Source organism: Petromyzon marinus, chromosome 62 (assembly GCF_048934315.1).
Source record: "Petromyzon marinus isolate PM22_M1 ecotype Great Lakes invasive population chromosome 62, UKy_Petmar_22M1.pri1.0, whole genome shotgun sequence".
Classification (NCBI taxonomy): domain Eukaryota; kingdom Metazoa; phylum Chordata; class Hyperoartia; order Petromyzontiformes; family Petromyzontidae; genus Petromyzon; species Petromyzon marinus.
Genome location: NC_133728.1, coordinates 3,798,278 through 3,820,913, shown reverse-complemented (window position 1 = coordinate 3,820,913; position 22,636 = coordinate 3,798,278). Strand labels below are relative to the sequence as shown.

Below are 22,636 nucleotides of genomic sequence, written 5' to 3'. Positions count from 1 at the left end.
ACATCTCAAAGCCATCACAGACCCTCTCCTGGACCCCCTTCAGTTTGCCTACAGAGCCAACAGGTCTGTGGACAACGCAGTTAACATGGCCCTCCACTTCACCCTACAGCATCTGGACGCCCCAGCATCCTACGCCAGGATCCTGTTTGTGGACTTCAGCTCTGCCTTCAACACCATCATCCCTGCTGCCCTGCTTCAGGACAAGCTCTTCCAGCTGAACGTGCCCTACTCCACCTGTAGGTGGATCACAGACTTCCTGTCTGACAGGAAGCAGTGCGTTAAGCTGGGAACACAAGTCTCTGACTCCAGGTCCATCAGCACCGGAACTCCTCAGGCCTGCGTCCTTTCCCCACTGCTCTTCTCCCTGTATACCAACAACTGCACCTCCAATCATCTGTCCGTCAAACTCTTGAAGTTTGCAGACGACACCACCCTCATTGGGCTGATCTCTGGTGGGGATTAGTCTGACTATAGGTGGGAAGCTGACAACCTGGTAACCTGGTGTAGCCAGAACAACTTAGAGCTAAATGCTCTAAAGACAGTTGAGATGGTTGTGGACTTCAGGAAGAATACAGCCCCACTCACCCCCATCACCCTGTTAGACTCCCCAGTCAAAATTGTAGAGTGCTTCCGCTTCCTGGGCACTATTCTCTCCCGGGACCTCAAGTGGGAACTGAACATCAGCTCCCTCACCAAGAGAGCTCAACAGAGGATGTACTTTCTACGGCAGCTGAAGAAACTCAACCTGCCAAAGACAATGATGGTGCAATTCTATACAGCGATCATTGAATCCATCCTCACCTCCTCCTTAACCGTCTGGTACACTGCTGCCACTGCCAAGGACAAGAGCAGACTGCAGCGTATCATCCACACTGCTGAGAAGGTGATTGCCTGCAATCTACCAACCCTCGAGGACCTGCACACGACAAGGTCCATGAGGCGAGCGAGGAAGATTGTGGCCGATTCCTCCCACCCTGGACACTCTCTGTTCCAGCTACTCCCCTCCGGCAGAAGGCTTCGGTCCATCAGGACCAAAACCTCACGCCATAAAAACAGTTTCTTCCCATCTGCTGCTGGCCTGTTAAACAAAGCCAAGGGCTTACACGGATTTTAACATTTTATCTACATAATGACACCTTGCCGATATTAACTATGTTAACCTATTTGTATTTTTTTATTTTAAAATTATATCTTAAAGCTATTTTATATTCGATATTTATTCAATTTTATATACTTCAGCCCCTTGGTGTTAGTTAGACTTTTAACCCTTATTATAGAAAGACTTGTTTAAAACTTATTTAAGATTTTAGATTCCTATATGTTGAATGTATGCACCATCCTGCCCAAGTAAATTCCGTGTCGGTGTGATCTTTCATGGCGAATAAAACCCTTTCTGATTCTGATTCTGATCAGGTAAAACCAGGTAAAATCAGGCCATGTAAAGTAAAATCAGGTAAGTGCAGTAAAATCAGGTCAAGCGAGGTAAAATCAGGTCAAGTGAGGTAAAATCAGGTAAAGTGAGGTCAAATAAGGTAAAACCAGGTCAAGTGAGGTAAAACCAGGTCAAGTAAGGTAAAATAAGGTAAAATCAGGTAAAGCGAGGTAAAACCAGGTCAAAGTGAGGTAAAATCGAACAAAACCAGGTAAAGTGAGGTAAAACCAGGTCAAGCGAGGTAAAATCGAGGTAAAATCGAGGTAAAATCGAGGTAAAACCAGGTCAAAGTGAGGTAAAGTCAGGGCAACGTCAGAGCGATATCCCCTCCTTCCTGCTCCCGGGAAGCAATGGAGGCGGCGCCTACTCGCGTGCTCGCTCGCCCGCTCCGCCGCGCTGCGCCGCGTGAGAGAAGTCCCCACGGCGGCTGCGGTGCGAGTGCCGAGTTCACGCACGGGACCAGCGGCTGTTGGATCTCGCGCCCCTCTCCTTGTTGCGATCATGAGCCCACACGCGCGGGAGCGCTCATGCCGGGGACGATGAACGGCTCCCGTAGCGTGCCGACCCGCACCGTGCCAAACCCACCGGCGTGTTGGAGAGTAAATCCGCATCATGTGTGATGTCAATTACGACGGCTGTGTGGCGGTAAGAGCTAATTGGCGCGCGTTGTTCACGTGACGAACCTTGCCGGCTGTGTCGGGTGGTGGGAGGGTTAACGACGCGTTTACACTTAAGGGATCTAACTCCAAAAAAAACCCTTATTCATCGATAACATCGGTCGCGAAAGCCTACGTGTTAAACTTATATGAGACTATCGTTTTAAATGGAAAAAAGAACGGATAATAATACACTGTAACACGATAACGATCAAAGTAATGAGGGCTCGGGGTGAGCATCTACATCATTAGACCTCCTTTGCCAGTACCAAAATGTAATAATAGGGTTTTCCCCTTTTTTCTGGCAACAAACTGAAAACTTTTTACAAGGATTCATGTTTACTGCATTAACCACTAATACCTGCAGTCAAAATGCAAACAAAAAACACACTATGATAATATGATGCATTGTCCTTGAAACTGATTGGTCCACACCAAGGGACGGCTTTCTTTTGAGCCTCGACCCAATTGGTGCTCGACCAGATGACGCCAAAAGGTTAATGCAGTAACATGAATCCTTGTTAAAAGGTTTCAGTTTTGTTTTGCCAGAAAAAAGGGGAAAACCCTATTATTACATTTTGGTACTGGCAAAGGAGGTCTAATGATGTAGATGCTCACCCCGAGCCCTCATTACTTTGATAGTGGCATTGTCTTTGAGCTGTGTGACGCCTTCTGGCGTCATCTGGTCGAGCACCAATTGGGTCGAGGCTCAAAAGAAAGCCGTCCCTTGGTGTGGACCAATCAGTTTCAAGGACATTGCATATATTATCATAGTATGTTTTTTGTTTGCATTTTGACTGCAGGTATTGTGGTTAATGCAGTAAACATGAATCCTTGTAAAAAGGTTTCAGTTTTGTTGCCAGAAAAAGGGGGAAAACCCTATTATAACAAATGTAATGTTAAGAGCTTCTAAAAGTCGAGGAGCCTCCGCTCGTTCGGCATCGTTGAATCTCCTCCAGGCGGTCTCCAGAGCCTGGAGGAGCCTTTCTTGTAGCGTTGTTGCAAGTTTCCAGAAGTGTCATAACAAAAAATGTAAGCACCCTGTATATATGTCAGCTCATTGGGGCCTTTACCTGGTGAAATAAAAATGAAATAGTTTAGTTTTCATTCAGGGAGCTCCGCTGACAGAGTTGGTGGGCTTCAGTCCCGTGAATTAGCATCGCTTCACCATTGTGTATGCGGCGTAAGGGGTAAGAGACGTGATGAGTCTCGAGTTAAGAACAACTATACAGACATCGCTTCACCGTTGTGTATGGGGCGTTGGGGTTAAGAGACGTGATGAGTCTCGAGTTAAGAACAACTATACAAACATCGCTTCACCACTGTGTGTGGGGCGTAGGGGGTAAGAGATGTGGTGAGTCTCGAGTTAAGAACAACTATACAGACATCGCTTCAACATTGTGTGTGGGGCGTAGGGGGTAAGAGATGTGGTGAGTCTTGAGTTAAGAACAACTATACAGACATCGCTTCAACATTGTGTGTGGGGCGTAGGGGGTAAGAGACGTGATGAGTCTCGAGTTAAGAACAACTATACAGACATCGCTTCACCGTTGTGTATGGAGCGTTGGGGTTAAGAGACGTGATGAGTCTCGAGTTAAGAACAACTATACAAACATCGCTTCACCATTGTGTGTGGGGCGTAGGGGGTAAGAGACGTGGTGAGTCTCGAGTTAAGAACAACTATACAGACATCGCTTCACCATTCTGTGCGAGGCGTAGGGGTAAGATGCGTGGTGAGTCTCGAGTTAAGAACAACGACCAGAAGAACATCTCTACATCAGAATGAGAATATTTTATTTATACTGCAGGAGGAATCCGATCATCTATAAAGCTCTTTTTTCACCTGTGTGATTGCCAACAAGGGTTTTGCCACCAAGGACTAGGTCATGTTTTGCAGAGGGGTCAAATACTTATTTCCCTCATTAAAATGCAAATCAATTTATAACATTTTTGACATGCGTTTTTATGGATTTTTTAGTTGTCATTCTGTCTCTCACTGTTAAAATAAACCTACCATTAAAATTATAGACTGATAATTTTTTTCGTCAGTAGGCAAACGTACAAAATCAGCAGGGGATCAAATACTTTTTTTCCCTCACTGTAGAGGCGTAGAAGTGGAGACTACACTCCTGCGCTCTTGCCCAAAGTTGGGGGGGGGGGGGTTGATTAATGAGTCAACGTACATTATGCATGTGCATTATGCGAGCCCTTTGATCTTGTCCTTCCTGTCCATTGCGTGTATTACCCCTATTCAAGTATGGTTCCCCATTCTGGACGAGCAGCGGCAAATCTCGACGGCGAGGCCCTCCCGGTTTACCGAGCTCCTCGCCCAATCGCGGACAGCGAGCCCGGCAACTCTGTGGAGAAACCTTCATTCCGGTCTCTTGCACCCGTGACCTCATCCTTTCGGTCATTACCCGAATCTCACGACCACGGGCGAGAGTGGGAACGTAGATCGACCTGCAGAGCGAGAGCTTTGTTCGAGGACTCGGCTCCCGGTTCGCTGTCACGGAACGGCGCAGCGCTCTCGACACCGCGGACGCCGCAACCGGGCCCGCCGGGCGATCTCCCGCTCCCACTGACCGTCACTCGCGGAAGAGACCCCCCCCCGAGTTACTTAATCCCCTCCACTAAGGGCAGCCGTTCCCCCCTCACCTGGACAGAACAATCCGCTGTCTCCCGAGAGTGAACCGTGGCCTCAGACTTGGAGGTGACAAATCCACAATCCTAAGCCGCCTCACGCCTCGGCATCGAAACGCTCGAGAGGACAAAGTCATCTGCGAAAAGCGGCAACGCCACCCCCCCCCCCCCCCCGTGCCACCGTACTGGATACTCTGCATACCTCGGAAAATCACGAACAGGAGTGGAGCCGCGATGGAGGATGCGACCCCACCAGCTGCTTCCAGGGCTGCCTCCTGATAGGAGGGGCACGTCCACCGGGTCGAGGGGCTCATCAAAGTGTTCCCTTCCGCCTCTCGACTATCTCCTCGGTTGAGGTCAACGTTACGCCCCCACCCCGACTGAGAACATCCGGGGCCACGTCCCGTCGACCCCTCCGAAGGCGTCGAATGGTTTGAGGCTGCCCGGCGGTCCCCACTCCACGGCCTCTCCAAACTCCTCCCCATGCCCAAGGGGCTCTCGCCTCAGCGGCTGCTGCCACCCTCTTGGCAAGCCAATACCTCTCAATCGAGTCCGGAGACCTTCTATCCGAGCATGGCTCGGATAGAAGGTCTCCTTCAACTTGACAGAAGAAAGTTCGACATGCATACAAACATACGCATTCTCGGTGGTAAAGGGAATCCATGGGCAGTGAAGGTGGTGGTGGTGGGGTGGGTGCATAGTGGCACTCCGCGATCTATTGTAGTAAATCGTGCCATGCGGTGGTACACTCTTGCGGAGCATGGCATTGCTCTTGGGGCATGTGTGGGTATGTATCGCGGTGCGCGGTAATCACGCCGTGGCTTTGCGTTGGGATTTTTCTGGGCATGATGCAGCGGAGCTTTGGGCGGTGACTTCCTCCTGCCACTTGCCTCTCGGACCTCAGGATGGTTAGGAGAACAGCAGCAGCAGCGCCAGCAGCCCCATAGCCACAGTCGCCGCTTCACTTTTGCTGACCAAGCAGTGGGATGCCAGCGAATTGGTCTCTGCGGTGTGGGAAAGATAGGCACATACGCGCACACACACACACAAACGGACAAACATTATTAGGCGCCGCCACTCTAGGGTGGGCTCTAGGTTCAGCAGTAGCCAGCGGAGTCTCCAGCTCCTTGGAAAGAGGAAAACAAATCTCAGCGCTGGTGCAGCCACAGAAGGAACCTCAAGACTGCGTGGTCGAAAAAATGTGTCAGTGGTAAGAGCCAGAGGACTTCCCTGTCGCACCCGAAGGTGAACAAGGGATCACTGATCCCTGACCATGCAGGTTTAATTGGGGCTGCCCGCCAACATGAAGGTCCTTCATAATACAGTTTTGTTTGGGTTAGATCGCGTAAATATTTAAATGTGTCATTAAACCCGCCACCACACAACACAGCCAGTTAGTAAGGTTTGTCACGTAAACAGAACATGCAAAATCGTTACTAGTGTAGTGACTAACCCGGAGACGATAAGACTTGAAAGCACTTCTTTATCAACGAGCACCATCGGGATTAACACACTTTAATGATTAGTCCGTCTATTATCGGCGACACTACTCAGCCAGGGCAGTTGGTAGGCTGTCGGACTTAGGGGCGCCCCGAGATGGTAGAGACGGAGACGACAACGAGAAGAACGGTGAAGACGACGAGAAGAATGGCGACGAAGGACTTCAGCAGCACGACGGGGATCCCACTCCAACAACAGCCCCGAGGTCCCCCACAGGGGCCTCCTCTTATGCCGTCAGCGTGGCCTCGCTTCTCTTCAGCCACGCCCCCTTTCCGGAACCGACCAGCGGGTTCCTGGAGTGGCCCTTCTGTGACCTTTCCCCTAGATCCCCCCTCTCGTGTCTATCCCGGCCTGGTGATGTCAGGACTGCCGTACGCCGCAGATCCCCTTTTATGTCAGTAGCCAATGCTATGCCAGTACACTCGTGCAGCACACCGGTTGTGTGTGTGAGAGAGCCAAGCCACGACATTTACAATCTGAGTACGACGTTTCGCCAGTAATTACAACCAGCTTCATCAGGCAACAGCCAGATTTGCGGAAAAGTCCACCTGTTTCGTTCCTTAGAGGCGTAGATGTAATGACAACACTTGTGCACTCCTGAAGTGTGGGGGGGGGGGCGGGGGATTAATACAATAAATCAACGCGCATTATGCGAGGCCATTGATCTTGTACTTCCTGTCCATTGTGTGTACTAAAATAGCAGTACCAACGTTAATCCCTGTTGAAGTATGGTGGCCTGTATGAAGGTCCTTAACGGTCGGCTTTCCACGCACACCTCATCGCCACGTGCTCACATTCTTTCCCTTGTTTGTTCAAGAAAAAGAGCCACCCCCCCCCCCCCCCTGTTGTTTGATGCTATCCTGCTACGATCTAAATGGCTGTCCGCTTCTTGTGATGAATGAAACAAGTCCACTGGACCTTTGTATATTCCACACAGTTCCAGGCCATGCTGGTCCAGCTCCTCACAGCCGAACAGCAGCCTCTCCTGACCAGGAAGCATTCAGACATGCCACGTGGTTAGCCACGGTGATTGCCGGTTGATTTTGGAGGCTCATCGATGGGGCTTACAGTCTCCCTGGCTCCACTCTGCGGGGATTTCTTGGGCCAGGAATAGAGTTTCGATTTTTTTCTCGTCTACTACATTGTTCCTCGGCAATTACATTTAAAAAACAGAGGGCTTGACTCAGCCGCCTTGAAATTGCCCCCCCCCCCCCCCCCCCCGGTAGCCACTGTGGTGGATGTGATTGGGTGATGAGGTTAGACAACAGTCAAAACGCTCTAGCCTTTGCCCTGTTGGCATTGCTCACAAAACGCACCGCAACATTGCCCTCTCACACCAAGAGGGCAACTGCTTGAGAAGTATTTTTTCAGGATGGGAGTCTTCTTTGAGACTCTGGGAGACCATCGTCCGTTATGATCGGAGTCTAGATGGGGACTTTGCTCCCCCCCAAAAAAGACAACAGGTTTCACAACTCACAAAGCGTGCATACAGAGTTTTCCCCACGAAATGCACGCAAATCACGCGAGTGGCTTCGGATTTGGTTTGGCAGCAACATGACAGGGTGGGGAAGTCAAATGTAGGCAAAGAGAGTGGATCGTCGAGCTTGGAGTGTGATACTATTCCATGCAGTCCTCTACCACATCAAACTTATATTCCCCAACCGGAACCTGTGATCCGAGCTATGGGAGTCCCCCCCGTTTCTAAGCTACCTTCATCAACTTTGTCTGAGAGAAGCCTATCTTCAGACTCCTAGTGTCTAGGCACGTGGCAAAGAAATATACAAAAGCGACCAGAACTGCCAAAAACCCTAATTCGGAAGATAATCATAAAACCTTCACAAAAAAATAAAATGGTGGCCATCCCAAAAAAAATGGCGACCTGCAGTGCCCTTACTGGCCAGAGTGAAAACTGCACTCGACGCGTCTCCACGGCACGGCACGGCCATGAAGTTGTAGCTCCCCAGGTCCCAGAGTTGCATCGACTTGATTTTCAGCGACCCGTTGCCATAGGCTGTCGTCCGTCCTGCGTAGCCGGACCCTTGAAGGAGCTCCTGCGGGTCCTCTGCGCCGCCCGGCAGGATCCACCCGGCCACGGCCTTCCCGCCGAACGTCCACCGGACGGAGGCCTTGCCGAGGAACGCGTAGTCCACGGAGAGCAGCAGGTCGGCGCCTTGCGCAAAAGTAAAGGTGTTTACAGCGGGGACGCTCAGGGTTGTCTTGCTGCCGTTGGCTTTGCCTGTGGAAAAGTGGGATATTGCTATCAGTCACTGCCATTTTAGTGAATTCCTCTCATTATTGTTTCGTTTGATTTGGCTGTTAAGCTGTTGGTCGTCACGGACGTGACTTTGAGGTGTGGAGAAAGAGAATTGTAGATGCATGTACGTGTATGTTCAACTTCTTTCGCACCGCGCGTAGCCAACCGTGCAATCGGAGGTGCTGGGAAATGTGGTGTCGAGGGGAAGTCTAGATACGAAGGGGATTTCTATGGAATCGATCTTTCACTAATGGTGCACGTTGTCTCTCATATCAAGTTCGTTATGCAATTGCTAATAACTTGTCGTTTCATTGGCTAAAAATGTGCCAAGTGCGATGGTGAACTTTATTTTATTCCTTACCAATGGCAATACTATTGTATGAAAAGTGAGCTATTTTCAGGTTTCACATTCTTCTTGTTTCGTATGGATTGGTTGATGTTAAGGTCTCGGCTGTTCGGATGGGAACTTGTGAAGGGAATATTAGATGTGCATAATGCAATTTCTTCAGAGGCAGTATTTAATTGACTTGCTAGCTTTGGCAAGTATCTGTGGTCTTGCTGACTATTATTAACACTGATTTGCGCTAGGCCGCCTCCACCATCTACTTCCAGGGGCCCTGAGCTATTGCTTTAGCTTGCTTATGGCCTAAGCATGGCCACCACTTAAAGCAATGCCAGGGGCTCTCACCGCTACTCACATTCGAGCTCCAGAAGAACGGAGGCGCTCATTCCATTGCTCACGGGATTCTCAGCATAGCAGGAGTAAATTCCGCGATCTCCATATGTAACGTTGCTGATGCTGCGGTTCACGCTGGTTGAGCTTCCGCTGGCCTGGAGCGTGGCGATGGCAGCGTCGTACTTGTAGAAGGTGAACGAGAGCCCGGTGTTTTTGGTCACGTTTGCTGCCGAGCACTGCAGGGTTGCGCTGCCTCCCAGCGTCAGCTGCGAGGGTGCAATGTGCAGTATCGTGTCCGTGATGACCTCTACGTGGAATTTGCGGTGGTGGGGGTCGGGGGGGCGGAGATCAGTGGATAAGTCGTGGGCCAACACAAACCTGCCCTGCGAAAGCAATGCTCATGTTGACATTCATACAACCCCTTATCTTCTTCCGCCGGGACTTACTAGAGAAGCCCTGTTTCAAACTACCTCCATTAACTTGGTGCGAGGAAACCGTAGAAAGAGCCGAGTGTCCAGCCACAGTGCCTAAGACTCCTGATATCCGCACGGCTGATGCCAAAGTCCGAGTGACCAAACCTGCGTCATCTGCAGACCCTGAGTCCCGCACATTACATCTCACTATTATTGATTATATTGATTAACAAGCTTATCCGAAGACCCCCACCACTTCCCACACAAGCTCAATCTGGTTAGGAGGGGGATGGGTGGGGCCTAGACAGGAAGTTGTTGTATATACTGTATGCCTTTTACAAAAATGTATATTAAGTGTCATATTGTCCAGTTAGACATACAGGGTGCTTACATTTTTTTCAAACACTTATATGGGGCTATCGTTCCTAATGGAAAAAAAGAATGGATACAATGTAACACGATAACAAATGTAATGTTAATATTTTCAAAAAGTCAGAGAGTCTCCACTTGTTCGCCATCGTTGTCAACACGTGGCCTGGAATCCTCTCCAGATGGGCTCTAGAGCCCTGGGGCACCTTTCTTGTGGTACTGTTGCAAATTCTCAGAATTGTTAAACATTTCCTTGAAGCACCCTGTACATGTGTATTAATTGCATTCCGATGGTTAAGGAAAACCAGAAGAGGCACACTAAGTAGCATTCAAACGAGAAGTTGCAAAACAGGTTTGATGGCTTGGGATGATAACCAGTGACACGGAACTGTAACAAATAAATCCTCCCTTGAACTAACAAGGCGTGACCAGGAATGACATCACTGCTGCTGTTTGAACTGTGTAGTGGGTACAGATGGAGACAAGTCCTCTCTGGATGCAGCACGTTTATTCACAGCAATAATAACGGTAACACAAGGTCCATGACACAAGGGGGTAATGGCCCCCTTCACCCGATACCCTGGGGAGGTATAGCCTCTGGGCTAGCGTGCCCTAATCACTGGGACCACTCTCTATCTCACAGCCCATCCGGCTAGAGGGGGGACCTAGGGGAGGCTAGCCTGACCCGACCAAGCCAAGGTCCTCGGGTCCCGACTACCGGCCAACTCGGTCCTGGCCCTGACAAGGACTTCGGGTCCGAGGGTCCCCAGGGTCTTGGCTGGTCTTCGGGTCTTCTGCTTGACGACGACTGGCCTAAACCCATTCAGAGGTCCGGCTTGTATGCGGTTCCCAAGGTCACTCCACCCCTGGCCACGCCTACTCTCTGGAACCTTCAGGAGGGACCTGGAATATTGGGTAGTCCCCCAGCCCCCCCCCCCCCCATGGGGGCCTGGGGTGTGTCCCTCCGGTTCCCAACCACCCTCTGGGTTCCCTGGCCTAACGGCGTTACTTGGCACAGGCCGGACTCGCTGTTGCTCCCTGTTGACCCGTGGCTGGCGCTAAACCAGGTCGGTAGTGGGTATGGCGTATTACGCGAGCAATACCCACTGCAACCGTGCCCAGTGCAGGAAATCCACACTCAGAATCTGAGCTGTTTTAATTCACGGCAAGTCTTGGCATTTGGAGAGTCAAAATGTTCAGAATGACGACCGCCACATATGAATATTCTTAGACATCATGGTATGAAAAACAGGAAGGGGGCGGGTCCTGAAGAGGAAGAGGGCGGGGGTTTGAATGGGAAGGGGCGGGGCTGAAGAGGAAAAGGGCGGGGCATCAACAGAAAAGGGCGGGGCTTGAAGAGGGAGAGGGCGGGGCTTGAATATGAATTGGCGGGGCCTGAACAGGAAACCCAAATAAGCACCCTCCAAATGGAAAAACCCGGAATCTCAAAAGATCACGTCGATTAAAAAATAAAATAAACATTCGCACGTAGAAGAGGAGTGTTTCAACCGTCGATGTAAGGAAACCTGTTGCTTACCGTACACGTTCAGCCTGACGCTGGCTTTGCCATCCGGCTTTTTGTTGTCCACCAAGACGACCCCATAAGAGCCGCTGTCACTCAAGGAGACGTTCTTGAGGAGCAGGGAGCCGTTGGAGTGCAGTACGACACGGTTACGGTAGACAAAGTGAATCTGCAGCACAGAACACGCAAACAATTTGGGAGAGCCATGAGCAGCTGCTGGAATTTCATTTTTGCGAATTTTTTTTTTTCCGCGGGAAAGCCTCAACAGCACTGTTGTGAAGATATGGAAACTACTGTGCTGTAGAGCGATCACGTGGATTGGGGATTAACGTCACCCTGCTGCTCTATATCAGACCGGGAGCAAGTGAGGGCTTTACCATTCTGGCGAATTGCCCGATGATGCTGGATGTAATTACCAGCGAAACGTCGTGCTAATCAAACTGTAAATGTGGATTCACTCTTCAACACACCGGTGTGAGGCTAAAGTAGTGAACTATTTTGTCTTTTGTCAACCTGACACTTTTTTGCCGATTGGCCGTGTCGGGTGGTGGAGGGTTAGGACACGTTTATAAATAACGCGATCTACCCCAAAAACCTTTATTATGAACAATATTATGAGGAGCAAAATATTTTTATCGGTTTCAGCAAAATAAAGATTCAGCACGTGACTTGTCATACACATTTCTAAGAATAATGGCAGGTTTCTACGGCACGTGGCGGTGACAATAAAAGAAGAAGAACAACCAAAAACATCGAAGACTCACCGAGTTATCGCTCGTGTTGCTCGATTTCCATTGCGCTATGCGAGACGTGAATGTCCACGTTATTTGCGGGTCGTTATCGTTCTCCACGTAGTTGATGCTGAAGAGGACGTCACTGCCAACCACCCCGGTCACATTCGACATCGGCGGAATGACGTTGATCGCTCCCACGGACTCTGGGGGAGGACGCAAGGGGAAGCGACGAGGAGAGGAGAAGCACGCAACACACTCACACTCCATCCTCTCATCTCACTCCACTCCCCTCCACGCACTCTACTACCTCTCCCCTCCCATCTCACTCCCCTCCACGGACACTCCTACCTCTCATCTCACTCCACTCCCCTCCACACACTCTCCTGCCTCTCCCCTCTCATCTCACTCCACTCCCCTCCACGCAATGTCAACGATCCGCAATGATGAGAATTCTCTCTTTCGACCTGGAACCGCCAGCCGAGACCAGCATATGTTGGAATTGCACAGGGTCCGAGGTAAGGCCCCCCCCCAACTGAGCTGTGGTAACACAACGAATAAAATCTCAAGTTGGCGGCTCATCATCATCATCACCATCAGCATCATCATCATCATCAATCGCGCCAAATACTCGAAAGCACGCGGTTGTTTCAGAGGCGGCCAGCGTCTACCGAGCCGCCCCGCCGCACAAAGTTGGCGAGCCGGCCGTCAGCGGACCGGGTCGCCTCCGCGGTGGGCCGCGACGGGGCCGCCGATTGCGTCGGGCCGCTAGCGCTTTCCCAAAGCTCGGCGCCCATCGCAGCCACCGCCGCCCGGCGCCTAGCGCGCTCAGCGGGGAGCGCCGCCTACCGTAAACGTGGAGCCTGACGGCCGCCGCGCCGTCCGCCGTGGCGAAGTCCACGATGCCGACGGTGTAAGAGCCGGCGTCGGAGAGCGACACGCCCCTGAGGAGCAGGGAGCCGTTGGGGTACAGCGCGACGCGTCCTCGGTAGCTGGCGTGAATCTGCGGCGGTGGGGGCAACGCAAGCGGGGGTGGGGGGTGGTGGGGGGGGGGCGGGGGGGGGGGTTACGGGGGGAAAGCACGCAGGGATTGCGCATTGACCCCTGGGATTGCTCATTGACCCCGGGGATGGAACATTGACCCCAGGGATGGAACATTGACCCCGGGGATTGCACAGTGACCCCGGGAATGGCACATTTACCCCGGGGATGGAACATTGACCCCGGGGATGGAACATTGACCCCGAGGATGACACATTGACCTCGGGGATGGCACATTGACCCCGGGGATGTAACATTGACCTCAGGGATGGCACATTGACCTCAGGGATGGCATATTGACCCCGGGGATGTAACATTGACCTCAGGGATGGCACATTGACCCCGGGGATAGCATATTGACCCCGGGGGATGGAACATTGACCTCAGGAATGACACATTGACCCCGGGGATGGCACATTGACCCCGGGGATGGAACATTGACCCCGGGAATGACACACAAATATACAGCAGCAGGCGTCAGTGTCGGGATCAAACCCACGACCTCCTGCAGACCAGGCGAGGTAGTTAACATTTCGCCACGTAGTAGCCGTAGTAGTCGTAATATTATCCACAGTAAAACATTTTTCGCTGGGGTTAGAGCGTGTCGTAAAACCCGCCACCACCCGACACAGCCAATTAGTAAAGGGTTGTCACGTAAACAGAACGGACCCAATGGGTGACTTAGTGGCGGATGAACCGGTTGTGTGTTGTTCTTCTTTCCTGGTTTGTGCAACGCTAAAAGATGAAAGCCGCTGTTGGTGACGCTTTACGACAGAATGAATCAACAAAGCGACGCATTCCCGCCGGAGGTAACGATGCCAGTGCCGGAAGATCCTCGTAGCACAAGTAGCTGCATAAGTAGTCACTACTATACACTACCCTATCCACTACCCTATACACTACTCAATACACTACCCTATACACTACTTAAAACACTACCCTATACACTACTCTATACGCTGCACTATTCACTACCCTATACACTACTCAATACACTACCCTATACACTACTCTATACACTGCACTATACAATACCCTATACACTACCCTATACACTACCCTATACACTACCCAATACACTACCCAATACACTACCCTATACACTACCCTATACACTATACATTACCCTATACACTACTCAATACACTACCCTATACACTACTCTATACACTACCCTATACACTACCCTATACACTACCCTACACACTACTCTATACACTACCCTATACACTACCATATACACTACATTATACACTACTCTATACACTACCCTATACACTACTCTATACACTACCCTATACACTACCCTATACACTACCCTATACACTACACTATACTCTATACACTATCCTATACACTACTATACACTACCCTATGCACTACCCTTTACACTACCCTATACACTACCCAATACACTACCCAATACACTACCCTATACATTACCCTATACACTACTCTATACATTACCCTATACACTACTCAATACACTACCCTATACACTAGTCTATACACTACTCTATACACTACCCAATACACTACCCTATACACTACCCTATACACTACTCTATACACTACCCTATACACTAGTCTATACACTACTCTATACACTACCCTATACACTACCCTATACACTACCCTATACACTACCCTATACACTACCCTATACACTAGCCTAAACACTACTCTATACACTACCCTATACACTACCCTATACACTACCCTATACACTACCCAATGCACTACCCTATACACTACCCTATACACTACCCTATACACTACCCTATACACTACCCTAAACACTATAGAGTACTATGCATTGCCCTACACTATACTATATGTAATGAGAGACCACCATCCATTGGGCGACAAGGGGTAACTGCACGGCCACTATCGGGTAACCGGCGTCCAATCCTGAGCGGGGATTACATCTGGGCGGAGCCAGCGAGACCATTCGGGAACCATCGGGAAGGTTCCACGAGGGGGCGTGGCTAGAGGCGGAGCTTAGCTCCGCAGGCTGGACCCGTGGTCGGTGTGGGAAGCTTCGTCGCTGCTCAAACCCCTCCTGGCCATCGACCACGTGGCGGATCCGCCAACGGAGCTCGAGAGAGAGAGAGATAAAGAGGGGGGGGGGGGGGGGAGGCGAACTCTGACTGCGGGACGGAGAGAGAGAGCGCCTCGTCTACGCCAGTTGGAAGGACGGGAAATGCACGGAGAGAGGGAGGAGCGGAACTGTGCAGGAATTCTGTTCGGAATAAGTAATATTTAAGAGTACTTTTTTTTTTAATTTTAAACTCGTAATGGCAGAACTTCCACGACTCCAGGAAGTGGCCCGCGAAGCTCACCACGACGTCAGGGGGACCGTGGCCAATCACAGGCGACGTCAGTTGAGCGTGGACAATTAAGAGCCAAACCGGAACATCTAACATGTAAAAATAAGATGGTCTAAATTTGTTTTAATAGAATATAGTATTGTCATCAGTATGACACAAGTATAGCAAAGTTTGCAGTCGATACCACATTGGGAAGTGGGTTACAATTGAGTTACAAGATTTGAGGATACAACAACGACAGACAGTGAGTTAAATAACAGGTCCCTGCAGGGTGGGCTGGTAGGACAAGTCTCTGCGCTGTCTATTGCTGATTTTACACCCAACAGCACGAGATTTCACTTCGTTAAAGTATTGAAAGGGGACGGACGGACGGACACATTAATCTATTGCAGGCTGGTACACTCAGTTTACAACTTCGTTCCTACCAGTAAAAGCGTGTAATAATAAAAAGACACCAGTCAAGAGTCGTCGTGGAAGTCGTTTATTACACATGTAGCAGCTATTGTAGCTACTACACGTGTAGCTACTACACGTGTAGTAGCAGCTACACGTGTAGTAGCTACAATAGCTACTAGTAGTAGCTACTACACGTGTAGTAGCTACTATAGCTACTAGTAGTAACTACTACACGTGTAGTAGCTGCTAGTAGTATCTACTACACGTGTAGTAGCTGCTAACTCACTCTGTTGTTGTATCCTCAAATCTTGTGACTCAATACTAGTAGTAGCTACTACACGTGTAGTAGCTACTATAGCTACTAGTAGTAGCTACTACACGTGTAGTAGCTGCTAGTAGTAGCTACTACACGTGTAGTAGCTGCTAACTCACTCTGTTGTTGTATCCTCAAATCTTATGACTCAATACTAGTAGTAGCTACTACACGTGTAGTAGCTACTATAGCTACTAGTAGTAGCTACTACACGTGTAGTAGCTGCTAGTAGTATCTACTACACGTGTAGTAGCTGCTAACTCACTCTGTTGTTGTATCCTCAAATCTTGTGACTCAATACTAGTAGTAGCTACTACACGTGTAGTAGCTACTATAGCTACTAGTAGTAGCTACTACACGTGTAGTAGCTGCTAGTAGTAGCTACTACACGTGTAGTAGCTGCTAACTCACTCTGTTGTTGTATCCTCAAATCTTATGACTCAATACTAGTAGTAGCTACTACACGTGTAGTAGCTACTATAGCTACTAGTAGTAGCTACTACACGTGTAGTAGCTGCTAGTAGTAGCTACTACACGTGTAGTAGCTGCTAGTAGTAGCTACTACACGTGTAGTAGCTGCTAACTCACTCTGTTGTTGTATCCTCAAATCTTGTGACTCAATACTAGTAGTAGCTACTACACGTGTAGTAGCTACTATAGCTACTAGTAGTAGCTACTACACGTGTAGTAGCTGCTAGTAGTAGCTACTACACGTGTAGTAGCTGCTAACTCACTCTGTTGTTGTATCCTCATCTTATGACTCAATACTAGTAGTAGCTACTACACGTGTAGTATCAAGGGCCCCCGCTCGCTAAATGCTTTCAAACTATCAATTCCGGTTCAGTGATTCTGCACTTGCTCTATTACTATAGTACTATACCGCCTTCAACTTTTACGACCGACCGGGTGTTTAAGGTGAGCGATTTGTCGTATTTTCTGGCTGTATAGCGAATAGAAAAAAATTCAATTACTGAACTGTGCAAGTTAAACATTAGTGTGGTTTATTTATTATTTATTTATTAAGGGCCCCTTTATAACATCACATGCTACAGGCCCCACACTTAGCTTCATCCGGCACTGAACGGCGCGCAGAGGTGGCTGATCGTTAAAAACAAAAAAAATATATAAACGAGCAAAGAGTGTGAATCGTAAACTCACGGCGTTATCGCTCAAGTTGCCGGATTTCCATTGCGCGATGTTGTTTTTGAACGTCCACGTGATCTGTGTGTCGGCCACATTCCCGGAGTAACTGACGCTGAAGAGAACGTCCCTGTTCACTGTTTGAATCGCATCCAAGGTCGGCTGAATGACGAAAACTCCTGCCACGGCTCCTGCAAAGCACACGAGAAGCACTCCTGACCCCACTGCCCCCACCCACTCTCCCCTCTCACTCTCATCTCACTCACTCCACTCACTCACTCTCCTGCCTCTCATATCACTCCACTCCCACTCACTCCACTCACTCTCCCCTCTCACTCCACTCACTCTCCCCTCTCACTCCACTCACTCACTCCACTCACTCAGTCTCATCTCACTCTCCCCTCTCTCTCCACTCACTCCACTCACTCTCCTGCCTCTCATATCACTCCACTCCCACTCACTCCACTCACTCTCCCCTCTCACTCCACTCACTCTCCCCTCTCACTCCACTCACTCACTCCACTCACTCAGTCTCATCTCACTCTCCCCTCTCTCTCCACTCACTCCACTCACTCTCCTGCCTCTCATATCACTCCACTCCCACTCACTCCACTCACTCTCCCCTCTCACTCCACTCACTCACTCCACTCACTCAGTCTCATCTCACTCTCCCCTCTCTCTCCACTCACTCCACTCACTCTCCTGCCTCTCATATCACTCCACTCCCACTCACTCCACTCACTCTCCCCTCTCACTCCACTCACTCACTCCACTCACTCAGTCTCATCTCACTCTCCCCTCTCTCTCCACTCACTCCACTCACTCTCCTGCCTCTCATATCACTCCACTCCCCTCCACTCCACTCACTCAGTCTCATCTCACTCTCCCCTCTCTCTCCACTCCACTTAACTCTCCTGCCTCTCATCACCCCACTCCCCCCCACTCATTCCACTCGCTCTCCCCTCTCATCTCACTCTACTCCCCTCCACTCCACTCACTCTCCTGCCTCTCATCTCACCCCACTCACTCCCCTCCACTCCACTCACTCTCCTGCCTCTCATCTCACCCCACTCACTCCACTCACTCCACTCACTCTCCCCTCTCATCCAGGGCCTGATCATGGTCCTGTGAGGCCCCTGGTCACGTGTCTTTTGGAGGCCCCCCCCACAACCCCACCCGCTTTCCTATATTGGTGTCTTTCTTATCTTCCTCCTCGCAAAATCATCCACTCGATCGTCACAATCTCGCTGTCGGACACGGTCGGACTCTATTGACACGGGTGACAATGAGCTGAGACGTGTTTGGTGGCAACGCGCTACTCCACAGCTCATTTTTTATTCTGCTTCAAAGGGAAAATGTCCGCCCACCCTGGCAAAGTTAGACAAATCCGAAGTGCCGCGAAGACATTGGGGAACGTTGACTAGCAGATGAAGTTGCCCTGCAACGTCTCGAGCAACTTAGTTGGGCACCTCTCATCCTCAGAGTCAGACACGAAAGACTTGAGAATTGGATGAGTTCGTTGGCAAAAGTACACGTCCAGGTCTGATGGATACGCAGCGGAGAGGGCATTTACCTTTTCCACTGTGACATCGCTCTTAGACACCTGATCTGACATGAACAGAACTCCAAAGAGACCGGTCAAACGCTCGCAAGCGTCCGAGCGATGTTCAAGGCATGCCACGAGCTTATCGATGACCACATGCAATGTTTCAATTTTGAACTTCTCCCTCCCCTCAAGTGTCACACCTGGCCTCTGAGCTCTCATCTGCAAGTGTTTCGCGTTTCCTCTCTCGCTGAGGATCGTGCTTATATGACCGAGAGAGACACCGGTCACATTCAAGGCTTGCCCTTTCAAAGGCGCTCAAACTGGTCTCGCTCTCCCGCCACAAAATCCCTCAACAGAGACCAAAGGCTGCGCCGTTAACAGAGATGCCAACGTCACTTTTCCGTAGGCGCATGCTTGCAGCGTGGAACCGGTCAAGTATGACGTCCCGGAAACGCGCCATGAGCACCATCTAGTCTCTAGGGAGTCCAATTCAGCACGTAGTCCAGCGGCCTCAATTCGAGTGCCTCTCTTCTCATTATCATTGTGGCACACACCACGCAAGGCCTCTCTAAAATGCGGGCGCAATTCCTCCACTCTGCCCCCGAGCACCCCGCCGAGTACTGGACAAGCGATTTGTTAATGCCAGTTCTGAACATCTCTGCCTTCCGCAAGACTTTTCCCACCATCTGTGCGTGGATGAAGAGCAAAACGTGCGCAGCGATGCCATCTTGTGAAAACAACAGCAGCAACTCGTCAGCCCCTGGACTACTGCCGTCTAATGCGTCAACAGCAAACTAAGTTAAGTTAACGCGCTGCGCAAGGCACAGACTCTAGCACAGGGGGTTTTTAAGTTTCAGGTGGGGCCTGTGGCCCCAATTTGTATTTCCCTGACAAGTTGCATTGTCACGTGACTGACCTCTACAGTTTGAGAGGTCCAACACAAGGCCCTCCGCCTTCAGAGTCACACAGCCTGCTCAACTTTTACCAGCGGTGGTTCGCAATTGGCTCAGAGCCCAGGGAATCGCTCCCGCCACATTCCCGCTGCTGTTCACAAACCGGAATGCGAACGTCAATTGGTCCGCATGTGACACGTCTGGGGGGTGGAGTCGACAATTATTGAAAAATATTTGGCATCCCGAATGTCACCTGCTGTTTGGCGAGTTTTCTGACCCATCATCTCAATGAGTTCTTCACATATTGTCTCCCCTTTCATCTCACTCTACTCCCCTCCACTCACTCTCCTGCCTCTCATCTCACTCCACTCCCCTCCACGCTCTCTCCTGCCTCTCCCTCTCATCTCACTCCACTCCCCTCTCATCTCACTCCACTCCCCTCCACGCTCTCTCCTGCCTCTCATCTCACTTCACTCCCCTCCACGCTCTCTCCTGCCTCTCCCCTCTCATCTCACTCCACTCCCCTCCACGCACTCACTCACTCCACTCACTCTCCTGCCTCTCATCTCACTCTACTCCCCTCCACTCACTCCACTCACTCTCCTGCCTCTCATCTCACTCCACTCCCCTCCACTCACTCCACTCACTCTCCTGCCTCTCATCTCACTCTACTCACTCCACGACTCTCCTGCCTCTCCCCTCTCATCTCACTCTACTCCCCTCCACGCACTCTCCTAACTCTCCCCTCTCATCTCACTCTACTCCCCTCCACGCACTCTCCTAACTCTCCCCTCTCATCTCACTCCACTCCCCTCCACGCACTCTCCTGCCTCCCATCTCACTCCACTCCCATCCATGCACTCTCCCCACTCAGCAGAGTAAAACCCTTCGCCTCTACTGCAGAGATCTTGACCCTAGGTCAGACGTTCGCTTCTCCGGAAAACTGTACTGTAGTTAGGCCTAAACCCTTTTCCCATAAGTGAAACCAGCAACACACCTGTGTCGCCTTGATCTCACCTCTGCCTGTTTCACCTGTATCCGTGTCTCACCTGTTCCTGTCTCACCTGTACCCGTGTTTCACCTGTACACCATGTCTCACCTGTACGCGTGTCTCACCTGTCCCCATCTTACCTGTATCCGTGTCTCACCTGTTCCTGTCTCACCTGTACCCGTGTCTCACCTGTTCCTGTCTCACCTGTACCCCTGTCTCACCTGTACACCGTGTCTCACCTGTACCCGTGTCTCACCTGTTCCCATCTTACCTGTTCCCGTGTCTCACCTGTACACCGTGTCTCACCTGTACCCGTGTTACACCTGTGCCCGTGTCTTACCTGTTCCCATCTCATCTGTATCCGTGTCTCACCTGTACCCGTGTCTCACCTGTTCCCATCTCACCTGTACACCGTGTCTCACCTGTACCCGTGTCTCACCTGTTCCTGTCTCACCTGTACCCGTGTCTCACCTGTACCCCGTGTCTCACCTGTTCCTGTCTCACCTGTACCCGTGTCTCACCTGTACCCGTGTCTCACCTGTTCCTGTCTCACCTGTACACCGTGTCTCTCCTGTACACCGTGTCTCTCCTGTACACCGTGTCTCACCTGTGCCCGTGTCTCACCTGTACCCGTGTCTCACCTGTACCCATGTCTCACCTGTACCCCGTGTCTCACCTGTTCCTGTCTCACCTGTACACCGTGTCTCACCTGTACACCGTGTCTCACCTGTACCCGTGTCTCACCTGTACACCGTGTCTCACCTGTACCTGTGTCTCACCTGTTCCTGTCTCACCTGTACCTGTGTCTCACCTGTTCCTGTCTCACCTGTACCCGTGTCTCACCTGTACACCGTGTCTCACCTGTACCCGTGTCTCACCTCTACCCCGTGTCTCACCTACGTCTCACCGGTCCCCTCTATCACTCACCTGCGAGTGTAGCCCAAACCAAAGGTATCACGAACCAGGTGTGCTCCATGGATCCAAGATGAGCTCACCTGTGTGTGCAGGTTGTGTACGTGTGTGCGTGTGTATGTACCTGTGCGTGTGTGTATGTGTGTGTATGTATGTACCTGTGCGTGTGTGTGTATGTATATATGTGCAGGTGTTGCGTGTGTGTAGGTGTTAGGTTCTTGGTAAAAGAATTTGCCCTGTGAACAGATGTGTGCGTGTGTGTGTGTCTGTGTCAATATATAGTACAGATGTGTGTGTGTGTAGTGCTGTTTGTTTGAATTGTTAAGGCGGGCCTGTGCGCGTAATGAAACCTGCGTATGCGCCTGCGCGTATATGTGTATGCTCCCCTATAGTTTCCGTGCAGTGCACGTACTATATATACCTCTGTATGTGTGTATATGTACCTGTGTGTATATACACCTGTGTATGTGTGTATATGTACACCTGTGTGTATATGTACACCTGTGTATGTGTGTGTATATGCACAATTGTGTATGTGTATATGCACACCTGTTTGTGTATATGCACACCTGTGTATGTGTGTGTATATGCACACCTGTGTATGTGTGTGTTTATATGCACACCTGTGTGTGTATATGTATATGCACAGTTGTGTATGTGTGTGTGTATATGCACAGTTGTGTATGTATATATATGCACACCTGTGTGTATGTATGTATATGCACACCTGTGTGTAAGTATGTATATGCACACCTGTGTATGTGTGTGTATATGCACACCTGTGTGTAAGTATGTATATGCACACCTGTGTATGTGTGCGTATATGCACACCTGTGTGTATGTATGTATATGCACACCTGTGTGTATGTATGTATATGCAC

General features: G+C 50.3%; 1 protein-coding gene across 1 annotated transcript; it reads right to left on the bottom strand.

Annotated features, from left to right (window-relative positions):
- Window positions 1–4,908: 4,908 nt before the first annotated feature.
- LOC116955901 (T-lymphocyte surface antigen Ly-9-like) lies at window positions 4,909–22,554 on the bottom strand. Its single transcript, XM_076053679.1, has 8 exons — window positions 21,771–22,554; window positions 17,432–17,604; window positions 13,043–13,196; window positions 12,227–12,399; window positions 11,478–11,631; window positions 9,181–9,465; window positions 8,123–8,464; window positions 4,909–5,732 (listed from the first exon to the last, which is right to left on the bottom strand). Exons 1-8 carry the CDS (start codon window positions 21,817–21,819, stop codon window positions 5,638–5,640), a joined length of 1,425 nt encoding a protein of 474 aa, XP_075909794.1. The 5' UTR covers window positions 21,820–22,554; the 3' UTR covers window positions 4,909–5,637.
- Window positions 22,555–22,636: the final 82 nt, after the last annotated feature.